General features: G+C 38.6%; 1 protein-coding gene across 1 annotated transcript in view; it reads left to right on the top strand.

Annotated features, from left to right (window-relative positions):
- The window catches only part of LOC135537440 (ephrin type-A receptor 6-like), a 247500-nt gene that overhangs the window by 24738 nt on the left and 203752 nt on the right, over positions 1–19010 (top strand). The window contains exon 2 of the mRNA XM_064963605.1: positions 10380–10444. Within this exon, the coding sequence (XP_064819677.1) occupies positions 10380–10444 (65 nt within the window). The remainder of the gene's footprint in view (positions 1–10379; positions 10445–19010) is intronic.

Raw genomic sequence — 19010 nt, 5'->3', positions numbered from 1 at the left:
TTTAACAGTTCTGAACTATTTAACAGGTCATTGTGTTCTGTACTATTTAACAGTTCTGAACTATTTAACAGTTCATTGTGTTCTGAACTATTTAACAGTTCTGTACTATTTAACAGTTCATTGTGTTCTGTACTATTTAACAGTTCTGTACTATTTAACAGTTCTGTACTATTTAACAGTTCTGTACTATTTAACAGTTCATTGTGTTCTGTACTATTTAACAGTTCTGTACTATTTAACAGTTCTGTACTATTTAACAGTTCATTGTGTTCTGTACTATTTAACAGTTCATTGTGTTCTGTACTATTTAACAGTTCATTGTGTTCTGTACTATTTAACAGTTCATTGTGTTCTGTACTATTTAACAGTTCATTGTGTTCTGAACTATTTAACAGTTCATTGTGTTCTGTACTATTTAACAGTTCATTGTGTTCTGTACTATTTAACAGTTCATTGTGTTCTGTACTATTTAACAGTTCTGTACTATTTAACAGTTCATTGTGTTCTGTACTATTTAACAGTTCTGAACTATTTAACAGTTCATTGTGTTCTGTACTATTTAACAGTTCTGTACTATTTAACAGTTCATTGTGTTCTGAACTATTTAACAGTTCATTGTGTTCTGTACTATTTAACAGTTCATTGTGTTCTGAACTATTTAACAGTTCTGAACTATTTAACAGTTCATTGTGTTCTGAACTATTTAACAGTTCATTGTGTTCTGTACTATTTAACAGTTCTGAACTATTTAACAGTTCATTGTGTTCTGTACTATTTAACAGTTCTGAACTATTTAACAGTTCATTGTGTTCTGTACTATTTAACAGTTCTGTACTATTTAACAGTTCATTGTGTTCTGAACTATTTAACAGTTCATTGTGTTCTGAACTATTTAACAGTTCTGAACTATTTAACAGTTCATTGTGTTCTGAACTATTTAACAGTTCATTGTGTTCTGTACTATTTAACAGTTCTGAACTATTTAACAGTTCATTGTGTTCTGAACTATTTAACAGTTCTGTACTATTTAACAGTTCATTGTGTTCTGAACTATTTAACAGTTCATTGTGTTCTGAACTATTTAACAGTTCTGAACTATTTAACAGTTCATTGTGTTCTGAACTATTTAACAGTTCTGAACTATTTAACAGTTCATTGTGTTCTGTACTATTTAACAGTTCTGTACTATTTAACAGTTCATTGTGTTCTATACTATTTAACAGTTCTGAACTATTTAACAGTTCATTGTGTTCTGTACTATTTAACAGTTCTGTACTATTTAACAGTTCATTGTGTTCTGTACTATTTAACAGTTCTGTACTATTTAACAGTTCATTGTGTTCTGTACTATTTAACAGTTCATTGTGTTCTGTACTATTTAACATTTCATTGTGTTCTGTACTATTTAACAGTTCATTGTGTTCTGTACTATTTAACAGTTCATTGTGTTCTGAACTATTTAACAGTTCATTGTGTTCTGTACTATTTAACAGTTCTGTACTATTTAACAGTTCATTGTGTTCTGAACTATTTAACAGTTCTGTACTATTTAACAGTTCATTGTGTTCTGTACTATTTAACAGTTCATTGTGTTCTGTACTATTTAACAGTTCATTGTGTTCTGAACTATTTAACAGGTCATTGTGTTCTGTACTATTTAACAGTTCATTGTGTTCTGTACTATTTAACAGTTCATTGTGTTCTGAACTATTTAACAGTTCATTGTGTTCTGTACTATTTAACAGTTCATTGTGTTCTGTACTATTTAACAGTTCTGTACTATTTAACAGTTCATTGTGTTCTGAACTATTTAACAGTTCATTGTGTTCTGAACTATTTAACAGTTCATTGTGTTCTGAACTATTTAACAGTTCATTGTGTTCTGAACTATTTAACAGTTCTGAACTCTTTAACAGTTCATTGTGTTCTGAACTATTTAACAGTTCATTGTGTTCTGAACTATTTAACAGTTCTGAACTATTTAACAGTTCATTGTGTTCTGAACTATTTAACAGTTCATTGTGTTCTGAACTATTTAACAGTTCTGAACTATTTAACAGTTCATTGTGTTCTGTACTATTTAACAGTTCATTGTGTTCTGAACTATTTAACAGTTCATTGTGTTCTGAACTATTTAACAGTTCATTGTGTTCTGTACTATTTAACAGTTCATTGTGTTCTGTACTATTTAACAGTTCATTGTGTTCTGAACTATTTAACAGTTCTGTACTATTTAACAGTTCATTGTGTTCTGTACTATTTAACAGTTCATTGTGTTCTGAACTATTTAACAGTTCATTGTGTTCTGAACTATTTAACAGTTCTGAACTATTTAACAGTTCATTGTGTTCTGTACTATTTAACAGTTCATTGTGTTCTGAACTATTTAACAGTTCATTGTGTTCTGAACTATTTAACAGTTCATTGTGTTCTGAACTATTTAACAGTTCATTGTGTTCTGAACTATTTAACAGTTCATTGTGTTCTGTACTATTTAACAGTTCATTGTGTTCTGTACTATTTAACAGTTCATTGTGTTCTGAACTATTTAACAGTTCTGTACTATTTAACAGTTCATTGTGTTCTGAACTATTTAACAGTTCTGTACTATTTAACAGTTCATTGTGTTCTGAACTATTTAACAGTTCATTGTGTTCTGTACTATTTAACAGTTCATTGTGTTCTGAACTATTTAACAGTTCATTGTGTTCTGAACTATTTAACAGTTCTGAACTATTTAACAGTTCATTGTGTTCTGTACTATTTAACAGTTCATTGTGTTCTGAACTATTTAACAGTTCATTGTGTTCTGAACTATTTAACAGTTCATTGTGTTCTGAACTATTTAACAGTTCATTGTGTTCTGAACTATTTAACAGTTCATTATGTTCTGTACTATTTAACAGTTCATTGTGTTCTGTACTATTTAACAGTTCATTGTGTTCTGTACTATTCAACAGTTCATTGTGTTCTGTACTATTTAACAGTTCATTGTGTTCTGTACTATTCAACAGTTCATTGTGTTCTGTACTATTTAACAGTTCATTGTGTTCTGTACTATTCAACAGTTCATTGTGTTCTGTACTATTTAACAGTTCTGAACTCTTTAACAGTTCATTGTGTTCTGAACTATTTAACAGTTCTGAACTATTTAACAGTTCATTGTGTTCTGAACTATTTAACAGTTCATTGTGTTCTGAACTATTTAACAGTTCTGAACTATTTAACAGTTCATTGTGTTCTGTACTATTTAACAGTTCATTGTGTTCTGAACTATTTAACAGTTCATTGTGTTCTGTACTATTTAACAGTTCATTGTGTTCTGTACTATTTAACAGTTCATTGTGTTCTGAACTATTTAACAGTTCTGTACTATTTAACAGTTCATTGTGTTCTGTACTATTTAACAGTTCATTGTGTTCTGTACTATTTAACAGTTCATTGTGTTCTGAACTATTGAACAGTTCATTGTGTTCTGAACTATTTAACAGTTCATTGTGTTCTGTACTATTTAACAGTTCATTGTGTTCTGAACTATTTAACAGTTCATTGTGTTCTGAACTATTTAACAGTTCATTGTGTTCTGTACTATTTAACAGTTCATTGTGTTCTGTACTATTTAACAGTTCTGTACTATTTAACAGTTCATTATGTTCTGAACTATTTAACAGTTCATTGTGTTCTGAACTATTTAACAGTTCTGTACTATTTAACAGTTCATTGTGTTCTGAACTATTTAACAGTTCTGAACTATTTAACAGGTCATTGTGTTCTGTACTATTTAACAGTTCTGAACTATTTAACAGTTCATTGTGTTCTGAACTATTTAACAGTTCTGAACTATTTAACAGTTCATTGTGTTCTGTACTATTTAACAGTTCTGTACTATTTAACAGTTCATTGTGTTCTGTACTATTTAACAGTTCTGTACTATTTAACAGTTCATTGTGTTCTGTACTATTTAACAGTTCTGAACTATTTAACAGTTCATTGTGTTCTGTACTATTTAACAGTTCTGTACTATTTAACAGTTCATTGTGTTCTGTACTATTTAACAGTTCTGTACTATTTAACAGTTCATTGTGTTCTGTACTATTTAACAGTTCATTGTGTTCTGTACTATTTAACAGTTCATTGTGTTCTGTACTATTTAACAGTTCATTGTGTTCTGAACTATTTAACAGTTCATTGTGTTCTGTACTATTTAACAGTTCTGTACTATTTAACAGTTCATTGTGTTCTGAACTAATTAACAGTTCATTGTGTTCTGAACTATTTAACAGTTCTGTACTATTTAACAGTTCATTGTGTTCTGAACTATTTAACAGTTCATTGTGTTCTGAACTATTTAACAGGTCATTGTGTTCTGTACTATTTAACAGTTCATTGTGTTCTGTACTATTTAACAGTTCATTGTGTTCTGAACTATTTAACAGTTCATTGTGTTCTGTACTATTTAACAGTTCATTGTGTTCTGTACTATTTAACAGTTCTGTACTATTTAACAGTTCATTGTGTTCTGAACTATTTAACAGTTCATTGTGTTCTGAACTATTTAACAGTTCATTGTGTTCTGAACTATTTAACAGTTCATTGTGTTCTGAACTATTTAACAGTTCATTGTGTTCTGAACTATTTAACAGTTCTGAACTCTTTAACAGTTCATTGTGTTCTGAACTATTTAACAGTTCATTGTGTTCTGAACTATTTAACAGTTCTGAACTATTTAACAGTTCATTGTGTTCTGTACTATTTAACAGTTCATTGTGTTCTGAACTATTTAACAGTTCATTGTGTTCTGAACTATTTAACAGTTCATTGTGTTCTGTACTATTTAACAGTTCATTGTGTTCTGTACTATTTAACAGTTCATTGTGTTCTGAACTATTTAACAGTTCTGTACTATTTAACAGTTCATTGTGTTCTGTACTATTTAACAGTTCATTGTGTTCTGAACTATTTAACAGTTCATTGTGTTCTGAACTATTTAACAGTTCTGAACTATTTAACAGTTCATTGTGTTCTGTACTATTTAACAGTTCATTGTGTTCTGAACTATTTAACAGTTCATTGTGTTCTGAACTATTTAACAGTTCATTGTGTTCTGAACTATTTAACAGTTCATTGTGTTCTGAACTATTTAACAGTTCTGAACTATTTAACAGTTCATTGTGTTCTGAACTATTTAACAGTTCATTGTGTTCTGAACTATTTAACAGTTCATTGTGTTCTGTACTATTTAACAGTTCATTGTGTTCTGTACTATTTAACAGTTCATTGTGTTCTGAACTATTTAACAGTTCTGTACTATTTAACAGTTCATTGTGTTCTGTACTATTTAACAGTTCATTGTGTTCTGAACTATTTAACAGTTCATTGTGTTCTGAACTATTTAACAGTTCATTGTGTTCTGTACTATTTAACAGTTCATTGTGTTCTGTACTATTTAACAGTTCTGTACTATTTAACAGTTCATTATGTTCTGAACTATTTAACAGTTCATTGTGTTCTGAACTATTTAACAGTTCTGTACTATTTAACAGTTCATTGTGTTCTGTACTATTTAACAGTTCATTGTGTTCTGTACTATTTAACAGTTCATTGTGTTCTGTACTATTTAACAGTTCATTGTGTTCTGAACTATTTAACAGTTCATTGTGTTCTGTACTATTTAACAGTTCATTGTGTTCTGTACTATTTAACAGTTCATTGTGTTCTGTACTATTTAACAGTTCATTGTGTTCTGAACTATTTAACAGTTCATTGTGTTCTGAACTATTTAACAGTTCATTGTGTTCTGTACTATTTAACAGTTCATTGTGTTCTGAACTATTTAACAGTTCATTGTGTTCTGAACTATTTAACAGTTCATTGTGTTCTGAACTATTTAACAGTTCATTGTGTTCTGAACTATTTAACAGTTCATTGTGTTCTGAACTATTTAACAGTTCATTGTGTTCTGAACTATTTAACAGTTCTGAACTATTTAACAGTTCATTGTGTTCTGAACTATTTAACAGTTCATTGTGTTCTGAACTATTTAACAGTTCTGAACTATTTAACAGTTCATTGTGTTCTGAACTATTTAACAGTTCTGTACTATTTAACAGGTCATTGTGTTCTGAACTATTTAACAGGTCATTGTGTTCTGAACTATTTAACAGTTCATTATGTTCTGTACTATTTAACAGTTCATTGTGTTCTGTACTATTTAACAGTTCATTGTGTTCTGTACTATTTAACAGTTCATTGTGTTCTGAACTATTTAACAGTTCATTGTGTTCTGAACTATTTAACAGTTCATTGTGTTCTGTACTATTTAACAGTTCATTGTGTTCTGAACTATTTAACAGTTCATTGTGTTCTGTACTATTTAACAGTTCATTGTGTTCTGAACTATTTAACAGTTCATTATGTTCTGTACTATTTAACAGTTCATTATGTTCTGTACTATTTAACAGTTCATTGTGTTCTGTACTATTTAACAGTTCATTGTGTTCTGAACTATTTAACAGTTCATTGTGTTCTGTACTATTTAACAGTTCATTGTGTTCTGTACTATTTAACAGTTCATTGTGTTCTGTACTATTTAACAGTTCATTGTGTTCTGTACTATTTAACAGTTCTGTACTATTTAACATTTCATTGTGTTCTGTACTATTTAACAGTTCTGTACTATTTAACAGTTCATTGTGTTCTGAACTATTTAACAGTTCTGAACTATTTAACAGTTCATTGTGTTCTGAACTATTTAAGTTCATTGTGTTCTGTACTATTTAACAGTTCTGAACTATTTAACAGTTCATTGTGTTCTGTACTATTTCATTGTGTTCTGTACTATTTAACAGTTCATTGTGTTCTGAACTATTTAACAGTTCTGAACTATTTAACAGTTCATTGTGTTCTGAACTATTTAACAGTTCATTGTGTTCTGAACTATTTAACAGTTCATTGTGTTCTGAACTATTTAACAGTTCTGAACTATTTAACAGTTCATTGTGTTCTGAACTATTTAACAGTTCTGAACTATTTAACAGTTCTGTACTATTTAACAGTTCATTGTGTTCTGAACTATTTAACAGTTCATTGTGTTCTGAACTATTTAACAGTTCATTGTGTTCTGAACTATTTAACAGTTTTGAGCTATTTAACAGTTCATTGTGTTCTGAACTATTTAACAGTTCATTGTGTTCTGTACTATTTAACAGTTCTGTACTATTTAACAGTTCATTGTGTTCTGTACTATTTAACAGTTCTGTACTATTTAACAGTTCATTGTGTTCTGTACTATTTAACAGTTCATTGTGTTCTGAACTATTTAACAGTTCATTGTGTTCTGTACTATTTAACAGTTCATTGTGTTCTGTACTATTTAACAGTTCATTGTGTTCTGAACTATTTAACAGTTCTGTACTATTTAACAGTTCTGTACTATTTAACAGTTCATTGTGTTCTGAACTATTTAACAGTTCATTGTGTTCTGAACTATTTAACAGTTCATTGTGTTCTGAACTATTTAACAGTTCATTATGTTCTGAACTATTTAACAGTTCTGTACTATTTAACAGTTCATTGTGTTCTGAACTATTTAACAGTTCTGTACTATTTAACAGTTCATTGTGTTCTGAACTATTTAACAGTTCTGTACTATTTAACAGTTCATTGTGTTCTGAACTATTTAACAGTTCATTGTGTTCTGAACTATTTAACAGTTCATTGTGTTCTGAACTATTTAACAGTTCTGTACTATTTAACAGTTCATTGTGTTCTGTACTATTTAACAGTTCATTGTGTTCTGTACTATTTAACAGTTCATTGTGTTCTGAACTATTTAACAGTTCATTGTGTTCTGAACTATTTAACAGTTCTGAACTATTTAACAGTTCATTGTGTTCTGAACTATTTAACAGTTCATTGTGTTCTGAACTATTTAACAGTTCTGAACTATTTAACAGTTCATTGTGTTCTGAACTATTTAACAGTTCATTGTGTTCTGTACTATTTAACAGTTCTGAACTATTTAACAGTTCATTGTGTTCTGTACTATTTAACAGTTCATTGTGTTCTGTACTATTTAACAGTTCTGAACTATTTAACAGTTCATTGTGTTCTGAACTATTTAACAGTTCATTGTGTTCTGAACTATTTAACAGTTCATTGTGTTCTGAACTATTTAACAGTTCATTGTGTTCTGAACTATTTAACAGTTCATTGTGTTCTGAACTATTTAACAGTTCATTGTGTTCTGTACTATTTAACAGTTCATTGTGTTCTGAACTATTTAACAGTTCATTGTGTTCTGTACTATTTAACAGTTCATTGTGTTCTGTACTATTTAACAGTTCATTGTGTTCTGAACTATTTAACAGTTCTGTACTATTTAACAGTTCTGTACTATTTAACAGTTCATTGTGTTCTGAACTATTTAACAGTTCATTGTGTTCTGAACTATTTAACAGTTCATTGTGTTCTGAACTATTTAACAGTTCATTGTGTTCTGAACTATTTAACAGTTCTGTACTATTTAACAGTTCATTGTGTTCTGAACTATTTAACAGTTCTGTACTATTTAACAGTTCATTGTGTTCTGAACTATTTAACAGTTCTGTACTATTTAACAGTTCATTGTGTTCTGAACTATTTAACAGTTTTGAACTATTTAACAGTTCATTGTGTTCTGAACTATTTAACAGTTCATTGTGTTCTGTACTATTTAACAGTTCTGTACTATTTAACAGTTCATTGTGTTCTGTACTATTTAACAGTTCTGTACTATTTAACAGTTCATTGTGTTCTGTACTATTTAACAGTTCATTGTGTTCTGAACTATTTAACAGTTCATTGTGTTCTGTACTATTTAACAGTTCATTGTGTTCTGTACTATTTAACAGTTCATTGTGTTCTGAACTATTTAACAGTTCTGTACTATTTAACAGTTCTGTACTATTTAACAGTTCATTGTGTTCTGAACTATTTAACAGTTCATTGTGTTCTGAACTATTTAACAGTTCATTGTGTTCTGAACTATTTAACAGTTCATTGTGTTCTGAACTATTTAACAGTTCTGTACTATTTAACAGTTCATTGTGTTCTGAACTATTTAACAGTTCTGTACTATTTAACAGTTCATTGTGTTCTGAACTATTTAACAGTTCTGTACTATTTAACAGTTCATTGTGTTCTGAACTATTTAACAGTTCTGTACTATTTAACAGTTCATTGTGTTCTGAACTATTTAACAGTTCATTGTGTTCTGAACTATTTAACAGTTCATTGTGTTCTGAACTATTTAACAGTTCTGTACTATTTAACAGTTCATTGTGTTCTGTACTATTTAACAGTTCATTGTGTTCTGTACTATTTAACAGTTCATTGTGTTCTGAACTATTTAACAGTTCATTGTGTTCTGAACTATTTAACAGTTCTGTACTATTTAACAGTTCATTGTGTTCTGTACTATTTAACAGTTCATTGTGTTCTGTACTATTTAACAGTTCATTGTGTTCTGTACTATTTAACAGTTCATTGTGTTCTGTACTATTTAACAGTTCATTGTGTTCTGTACTATTTAACAGTTCATTGTGTTCTGTACTATTTAACAGTTCATTGTGTTCTGAACTATTTAACAGTTCTGTACTATTTAACAGTTCATTGTGTTCTGTACTATTTAACAGTTCATTGTGTTCTGTACTATTTAACAGTTCATTGTGTTCTGAACTATTTAACAGTTCATTGTGTTCTGTACTATTTAACAGTTCATTGTGTTCTGTACTATTTAACAGTTCATTGTGTTCTGTACTATTTAACAGTTCATTGTGTTCTGTACTATTTAACAGTTCTGTACTATTTAACAGTTCATTGTGTTCTGAACTATTTAAGTTCATTGTGTTCTGTACTATTTAACAGTTCTGAACTATTTAACAGTTCATTGTGTTCTGTACTATTTCATTGTGTTCTGTACTATTTCAGTTCGTTGTGTTCTGAACTATTTAAGTTCATTGTGTTCTGAACTATTTAACAGTTCATTGTGTTCTGAACTATTTAACAGTTCATTGTGTTCTGAACTATATCTGTCTCTCTCTCTTTATCTATCCCCCCTGTCTCTCTCTCTCGCGCCCACCTCTCTCTCTCTCTCTCTCTCTCTCTCTCTCTCTCTCTCTCTCTCTCTCGCACCCACCTCTCTCTCTCTCTCTCGCTCTCTCTTTACCTATCCCCCTCTCTCTCGCTCGCTCTGTCTCTCTCTCTCTTTACCTATCCCCCTCTCTCTCGCTCGCTCGCTCTGTCTCTCTCTCTTTATCTATCCCTCTCTCTCTCTCTCTCTCTCTCGCTCTCTCTCTGTCTTTCTCTCTCTCTTTCTCTTTCTCTTTCTCTCTCTCTAGTGGTTCTGTTGGACACTACAGCTGTTCTGGGTGAGTTGGACTGGAGGACCTACCCAGTGAATGGGGTAAGTGTTTCTCCTACAATACCATTGTATAGGCGGGTCGCCCTCAGGATGTGGTTTTTCCAAATCAAATCAAATCAAATTTTGTTAGTCACATGCGCCGAATACAACAGGTGTAGTAGACCTCACAGTGAAATGCTGAATACAACAGGTGTAGTAGACCTCACAGTGAAATGCTGAATACAACAGGTGTAGTAGACCTCACAGTGAAATGCTGAATACAACAGGTGTAGTAGACCTCACAGTGAAATGCTGAATACAACAGGTGTAGGTAGACCTCACAGTGAAATGCTGAATACAACAGGTGTAGTAGACCTCAGAGTGAAATGCTGAATACAACAGGTGTAGGAAGACCTCACAGTGAAATGCTGAATACAACAGGTGTAGGAAGACCTTACAGTGAAATGCTGAATACAACAGGTGTAGGAAGACCTTACAGTGAAATGCTGAATACCACAGGTGTAGTAGACCTCACAGTGAAATGCTGAATACAACAGGTGGAGTAGACCTCACAGTGAAATGCTGAATACAACAGGTGTAGTAGACCTCACAGTGAAATGCTGAATACAACAGGTGTAGTAGACCTTACAGTGAAATGCTGAATACAACAGGTGTAGTAGACCTCACAGTGAAATGCTGAATACAACAGGTGTAGTAGACCTCACAGTGAAATGCTGAATACAACAGGTGTAGTAGACCTTACAGTGAAATGCTGAATACAACAGGTGTAGTAGACCTTACAGTGAAATGCTGAATACAACAGGTGTAGGTAGACCTTACAGTGAAATGCTGAATACAACAGGTGTAGTAGACCTCACAGTGAAATGTTGAATACAACAGGTGTAGTAGACCTCACAGTGAAATGCTGAATACAACAGGTGTAGTAGACCTTACAGTGAAATGCTGAATACAACAGGTGTAGTAGACCTTACAGTGAAATGCTGAATACAACAGGTGTAGGTAGACCTTACAGTGAAATGCTGAATACAACAGGTGTAGTAGACCTCACAGTGAAATGTTGAATACAACAGGTGTAGTAGACCTCACAGTGAAATGCTGAATACAACAGGTGTAGTAGACCTTACAGTGAAATGCTTACTTAAGAGCCCCTAACCCACAATTAACACAGGGTGTTACGGTACTGCTTCAAGCATGTTGGTATTACAGACTCGGACAGGGAGACACTTGGCAGTTGGTCAGCGCTCGGAGTACACGTCCTGGTAATCCGTCTGGCCCTGCGGCCTTGTGTCTCTCGGCCCTGCTTCCCTCTGTAATGGTTTACAAGCCCTGCCACGTACAGCGAGGGTCAGAGGCGGTGAGGTTCGATTCCATCTTAGTCCTGTATTGACGCTTTGCCAGTTTGATGGTTCGTCGGAGGGCGTAGGGGGATTTCTTATAAGCTTCCGGGTTAATGTGTCTGTGTCAGCATTACAGGATGTGGTTCAGCACATCAGGCCCATAGACAACTGGCCCCCTAGAGCTCTGTTCCCTTTATATTCACATCAGGCCCATAGACAACTGGCCCCCTAGAGCTCTGTTCCCTTTATATTCACATCAGGCCCATAGACAACTGGCCCCCTAGAGCTCTGTTCCCTTTATATTCACATCAGGCCCATAGACAACTGGGCCCCTAGAGCTCTGTTCCCTTTATATTCACATCAGGCCCATAGACAACTGGCCCCCTAGAGCTCTGTTCCCTTTATATTCACATCAGGCCCATAGACAACTGGCCCCCTAGAGCTCTGTTCCCTTTATATTCACATCAGGCCCATAGACAACTGGGCCCCTAGAGCTCTGTTCCCTTTATATTCACATCAGGCCCATAGACAACTGGGCCCCTAGAGCTCTGTTCCCTTTATATTCACATCAGGCCCATAGACAACTGGCCCCCTAGAGCTCTGTTCCCTTTATATTCACATCAGGCCCATAGACAACTGGGCCCCTAGAGCTCTGTTCCCTTTATATTCACATCAGGCCCATAGACAACTGGCCCCCTAGAGCTCTGTTCCCTTTATATTCACATCAGGCCCATAGACAACTGGCCCCCTAGAGCTCTGTTCCCTTTATATTCACATCAGGCCCATAGACAACTGGGCCCCTAGAGCTCTGTTCCCTTTATATTCACATCAGGCCCATAGACAACTGGCCCCCTAGAGCTCTGTTCCCTTTATATTCACATCAGGCCCATAGACAACTGGCCCCCTAGAGCTCTGTTCCCTTTATATTCACATCAGGCCCATAGACAACTGGCCCCCTAGAGCTCTGTTCCCTTTATATTCACATCAGGCCCATAGACAACTGGCCCCCTAGAGCTCTGTTCCCTTTATATTCACATCAGGCCCATAGACAACTGGCCCCTAGAGCTCTGTTCCCTTTATATTCACATCAGGCCCATAGACAACTGGCCCCCTAGAGCTCTGTTCCCTTTATATTCACATCAGGCCCATAGACAACTGGCCCCCTAGAGCTCTGTTCCCTTTATATTCACATCAGGCCCATAGACAACTGGGCCCCTAGAGCTCTGTTCCCTTTATATTCACATCAGGCCCATAGACAACTGGCCCCCTAGAGCTCTGTTCCCTTTATATTCACATCAGGCCCATAGACAACTGGCCCCCTAGAGCTCTGTTCCCTTTATATTCACATCAGGCCCATAGACAACTGGCCCCCTAGAGCTCTGTTCCCTTTATATTCACATCAGGCCCATAGACAACTGGCCCCCTAGAGCTCTGTTCCCTTTATATTCACATCAGGCCCATAGACAACTGGCCCCCTAGAGCTCTGTTCCCTTTATATTCACATCAGGCCCATAGACAACTGGCCCCCTAGAGCTCTGTTCCCTTTATATTCACATCAGGCCCATAGACAACTGGCCCCCTAGAGCTCTGTTCCCTTTATATTCACATCAGGCCCATAGACAACTGGGCCCCTAGAGCTCTGTTCCCTTTATATTCACATCAGGCCCATAGACAACTGGCCCCCTAGAGCTCTGTTCCCTTTATATTCACATCAGGCCCATAGACAACTGGGCCCCTAGAGCTCTGTTCCCTTTATATTCACATCAGGCCCATAGACAACTGGGCCCCTAGAGCTCTGTTCCCTTTATATTCACATCAGGCCCATAGACAACTGGGCCCCTAGAGCTCTGTTCCCTTTATATTCACATCAGGCCCATAGACAACTGGCCCCCTAGAGCTCTGTTCCCTTTATATTCACATCAGGCCCATAGACAACTGGGCCCCTAGAGCTCTGTTCCCTTTATATTCACATCAGGCCAATAGACAACTGGGCCCCTAGAGCTCTGTTCCCTTTATATTCACATCAGGCCCATAGACAACTGGCCCCCTAGAGCTCTGTTCCCTTTATATTCACATCAGGCCCATAGACAACTGGGCCCCTAGAGCTCTGTTCCCTTTATATTCACATCAGGCCCATAGACAACTGGGCCTAGAGCTCTGTTCCCTTTATATTCACATCAGGCCAATAGACAACTGGGCCCCTAGAGCTCTGTTCCCTTTATATTCACTAGGGGCCCAGTTGTCTATGGGCCTGATGTGAATATAAAGGGAACAGAGCTCTAGGGGGCCAGTTGTCTATGGGCCTGATGTGAATATAAAGGGAACAGAGCTCTAGGGGGCCCAGTTGTCTATGGGTCTGATGTGAATATAAAGGGAACAGAGCTCTAGGGGCCCAGTTGTCTATTGGCCTGATGTGAATATAAAGAGAACAGAGCTCTAGGGGCCCAGTTGTCTATGGGCCTGATGTGAATATAAAGGGAACAGAGCTCTAGGGGGCCAGTTGTCTATGGGCCTGATGTGAATATAAAGGGGCCTGTTGTCTAAAGTAGAGCCCTGGGGCCTGTTGTCTAAAGTAGAGCCCTGGGGCCTGTTGTCTAAAGTAGAGCCCTGGGGCCTGTTGTCTAAAGTAGAGCCCTGGGGCCTGTTGTCTAAAGTAGAGCCCTGGGGCCTGTTGTCTAAAGTAGAGCCCTGGGTCCAAGGGCCTGTTGTCTAAAGTAGAGCCCTGGGTCCAGGGGCCTGTTGTCTAAAGTAGAGCCCTGGGTCCAGGGGCCTGTTGTCTAAAGTAGAGCCCTGGGTCCAGGGACATGTTGTCTAAAGTAGAGCCCTGGGTCCAGGGGCCTGTTGTCTAAAGTAGAGCCCTGGGTCCAGGGGCCTGTTGTCTAAAGTAGAGCCCTGGGTCCAGGGGCCTGTTGTCTAAAGTAGAGCCCTGGGTCCAGGGGCCTGTTGTCTAAAGTAGAGCCCTGGGTCCAGGGGCCTGTTGTCTAAAGTAGAGCCCTGGGTCCAAGGGCCTGTTGTCTAAAGTAGAGCCCTGGGTCCAGGGACATGTTGTCTAAAGTAGAGCCCTGGGTCCAGGGGCCTGTTGTCTAAAGTAGAGCCCTGGGTCCAGGGGCCTGTTGTCTAAAGTAGAGCCCTGGGTCCAGGGGCCTGTTGTCTAAAGTAGAGCCCTGGGTCCAGGGGCCTGTTGTCTAAAGTAGAGCCCTGGGTCCAGGGGCCTGTTGTCTAAAGTAGAGCCCTGGGTCCAGGGGCCTGTTGTCTAAAGTAGAGCCCTGGGTCCAGGGGCCTGTTGTCTAAAGTAGAGCCCTGGGTCCAGGGGCCTGTTGTCTAAAGTAGAGCCCTGGGTCCAGGGGCCTGTTGTCTAAAGTAGAGCCCTGGGTCCAGGGGCCTGTTGTCTAAAGTAGAGCCCTGGGTCCAGGGGCCTGTTGTCTAAAGTAGAGCCCTGGGTCCAGGGGCCTGTTGTCTAAAGTAGAGCCCTGGGTCCAGGGGCCTGTTGTCTAAAGTAGAGCCCTGGGTCCAGGGGCCTGTTGTCTAAAGTAGAGCCCTGGGTCCAGGGGCCTGTTGTCTAAAGTAGAGCCCTGGGTCCAGGGGCCTGTTGTCTAAAGTAGAGCCCTGGGTCCAGGGGCCTGTTGTCTCAAGTAGAGCCCTGGGTCCAGGGGCCTGTTGTCTAAAGTAGAGCGCTATATAGTGAATTAGTGAATTAGGTTGTCATTTGGGACACAGACTGAATGGTTATCTACTGATATTTTAATGTTTTATGTTCCAGTGATTGACGATTGAAGTTAATGATGAACGATTACCCAATGATGAATGATTTACAGTTCAACTCGTTTGGTCCCCCAGCACCACTTTCTCTATCTAAATTAATCAGACGTTCGTTCGAGCACCTTAATTAAACACGTTTAAAGGGATTCAGTTCAGTCTCACTGTGAAGGCATTGTGATGTTGTGATGTTATTGTGATGTTACTGCCTCGTTCCCCTCTCTGTGGGTTTCTTCTCCTATTCCATCTGAAGCTACTCTGACATTTACTTTAGCAGCCTAGCTAATAGAAATTCACACTCATTGTCAAACAATACATTTTCAGCTTGATCCCTCACAGCGTGAATCTTATCAGGAATAAACAGAATGAAAATGAAAATATATCTAGACTGACTGAGCAGAATGAGTAGGGAGGGATGGAGGGAGAGAGAGGAGGAGGGAGGGATGGAGAGAGAGAGAGAAGTAGTGAGGGAGGGAGGGAGTAGTGAGGGAGGGAGAGAAGGAGTGGTGAGGGAGGGACTAAGAGAAGGATTAGTGAGGGAGAGAAGGAGTGGTGAGGGAGGGAGGGAGAGAAGGAGTGGTGAGGGAGGGACTAAGAGAAGGAGTAGTGAGGGAGATAAGAAGTGGTGAGGGAGGGAGAGAAGGAGTTTTGAGGGAGAGAAGGCGTGGTGAGGGAGGGAGGAAGAGAAGGAGTAGTGAGGGAGATAAGGAGTGGTGAGGGAGGGAGGGAGATAAGGAGTGGTGAGGGAGGGAGGAAGAGAAGAAGTGGTGAGGGATGGAGGAAGGAAGAGAAGGAGTGGTGAGGGAGGGAGAGAAGGAGTAGTGAGGGAGGGAGGGAGATAAGGAGTGGTGAGGGAGGAGAGAAGGAGTGGTGAGGGAGGGAGAGAAGGAGTAGTGAGGGAGGGAGGGAGATAAGGAGTGGTGAGGGAGGGAGGGAGAGAGGGAGGGAGAGAAGGAGTAGTGAGGGAGGGAGGAAGAGAAGGAGTGGTGAGGGAGGGAGAGAAGGAGTAGTGAGGGAGGGAGGGAGATAAGGAGTGGTGAGGGAGGGAGAGGAGTAGTGAGGGAGGGAGGAAGAGAAGGAGTGGTGAGGGAGGGAGAGAAGGAGTAGTGAGGGAGGGAGGGAGTAGTGAGGGAGGGAGGGAGGGAGAGAAGGAGTGGTGAGGGAGGGAGGGAGGGAGTAGTGAGGGAGGGAGGAAACGAAGGAGTAGTGAGGGAGGGAGGGAGAATGAATGAGCAGTTAGGGAGGGAGGGGTTCCCAGAATGTTTCATTAGGTTGTGGGAACAGTCTGGTGAGAACGTTCACCTGATGTTACAAGCACATTCCCAGAATGTTTCATTAGGTTGTGGGAACAGTCTGGTGAGAACGTTCACCTGATGTTACAAGAACGTTCCCAGAATGTTTCATTAGGTTGTGGGAACAGTTTGGTGAGAACGTTCAGCTGATGTTACAAGCACATTCCCAGAATGTTTCATTAGGTTGTGGGAACAGTCTGGTGAGAACGTTCACCTGATGTTACAAGAACGTTCCCAGAATGTTTCATTAGGTTGTGGGAACAGTCTGGTGAGAACGTTCAGCTGATGTTACAAGAACGTTCCCAGAATGTTTCATTAGGTTGTGGGAACAGTCTGGTGAGAACGTTCACCTGATGTTACAAGAACGTTCCCAGAACACATTTATTTTGTTCTTTAAAATTCCTCTGGTTGTTATTGCAGATGTTTTCCACAACATTTTAGTGAATCTTACGAAAACATTCAAAGGATATTTCAATACATTTTTTGTTGTGAAAAATAATATTTTGATATTGAAAATGTTTTTGGGATGTCATCATCCTAATGTTGGATGAAACCCTACTCTAAAACTTAATGGCACTCTTAGCTAATGTTTTGGGAATGTTCCTGGTTTGCTGGGGTTCTTCCCAAATAGAGCAGCGAGAAAGAAATAGTTTTTTTCAAAGATATAAAAAACCACATTCAAATTCAGATAATTTAGAATAGATGGAATGGAATGGGAGTTATCTACTGCAACATTCTGTACTACAATAATCTAGCTCCAAGTATTAATATTAAAAACCATGATGCATTCTTCAGAGACACCCTGAAGCTTTTACAACATTAGAATCTTAGAACACTGTGAGATGGAACGCTTGTCTCAGGAGGCAGAATGAGGAAGACTTGACTGGTCTCCGGGATGCGGAATGAGGAAGAGTTGACTGTAGAGAGAACATTAGAACACTAAGATGGAACGCTGGTCTCAGGAGGCAGAATGAGGAAGAGTTGACTGTAGAGAGAACATTAGAACACTGTGAAATGGAACGCTGGTCTCAGGAGGCAGAATGAGGAAGATTGAACGTAGAGAGAACATTAGAACACTGTGAGATGGAACGCTGGTCTCAGGAGGCAGAATGAGGAAGATTGAACGTAGAGAGAACATTAGAACACTGTGAGATGGAACGCTGGTCTCCAGAGGCAGAATGAGGAAGAGTTGACTGTAGAGAGAACATTAGAACATTCGAACGCTGTGAGATGGAACGCTGGTCTCCAGAGGCAGAATGAGGAAGAGTTGACCGTAGAGAGAACATTAGAACACTGAGGAAGAGGAGACTGGACTCCGGGAGGCAGAATGAGGAAGAGTTGACTGTAGAGAGAACATTAGAACACTGAGGAAGAGGAGACTGGACTCCGGGAGGCAGAATGAGGAAGAGGAGACTGGTCTCCGGGAGGCAGAATGAGGAAGAGTTGACCGTAGAGAGAAAATTAGAACACTGAGGAAGAGGAGACTGGACTCCGGGAGGCAGAATGAGGAAGAGTTGACTGTAGAGAGAACATTAGAACACTGAGGAAGAGGAGACTGGACTCCGGGAGGCAGAATGAGGAAGAGGAGACTGGTCTCCGGGAGGCAGAATGAGGAAGAGTTGACTGGTCTCCGGGAGGCAGAATGAGGAAGAGTTGACTGGTCTCCGGGAGGCAGAATGAGGAAGAGGAGACTGGTCTCCGGGAGGCAGAATGAGGAAGAGTTGACTGGTCTCCGGGAGTCAGAATGAGGAAGAGTTGACTGGTCTCCGGGAGGCAGAATGAGGAAGAGGAGACTGGTCTCCGGGAGGCAGAATGAGGAAGAGGAGACTGGTCTCCGGGAGGCAGAATGAGGAAGAGGAGACTGGTCTCCGGGAGGCAGAATGAGGAAGAGTTGACTGGTCTCCGGGAGGCAGAATGAGGAAGAGGAGACTGGTCTCCGGGAGGCACAATGAGGAAGAGTTGACTGGTCTCCGGGAGGCAGAATGAGGAAGAGTTGACTGGTCTCCGGGAGGCAGAATGAGGAAGAGTTGACTGGTCCCTGGGAGGCAGAATGAGGAAGAGTTGACCGTAGAGAGAAAATTAGAACACTGAGGAAGAGGAGACTGGACTCCGGGAGGCAGAATGAGGAAGAGTTGACCGTAGAGAGAAAATTAGAACACTGAGGAAGAGGAGACTGGACTCCGGGAGGCAGAATGAGGAAGAGTTGACTGTAGAGAGAACATT

The sequence above is a fragment of the Oncorhynchus masou genome, unplaced genomic scaffold, assembly GCF_036934945.1.
Source record: "Oncorhynchus masou masou isolate Uvic2021 unplaced genomic scaffold, UVic_Omas_1.1 unplaced_scaffold_779, whole genome shotgun sequence".
Taxonomy (NCBI): Eukaryota; Metazoa; Chordata; class Actinopteri; order Salmoniformes; family Salmonidae; genus Oncorhynchus; species Oncorhynchus masou.
This window is presented reverse-complemented; position numbering and strand designations above follow the sequence as displayed.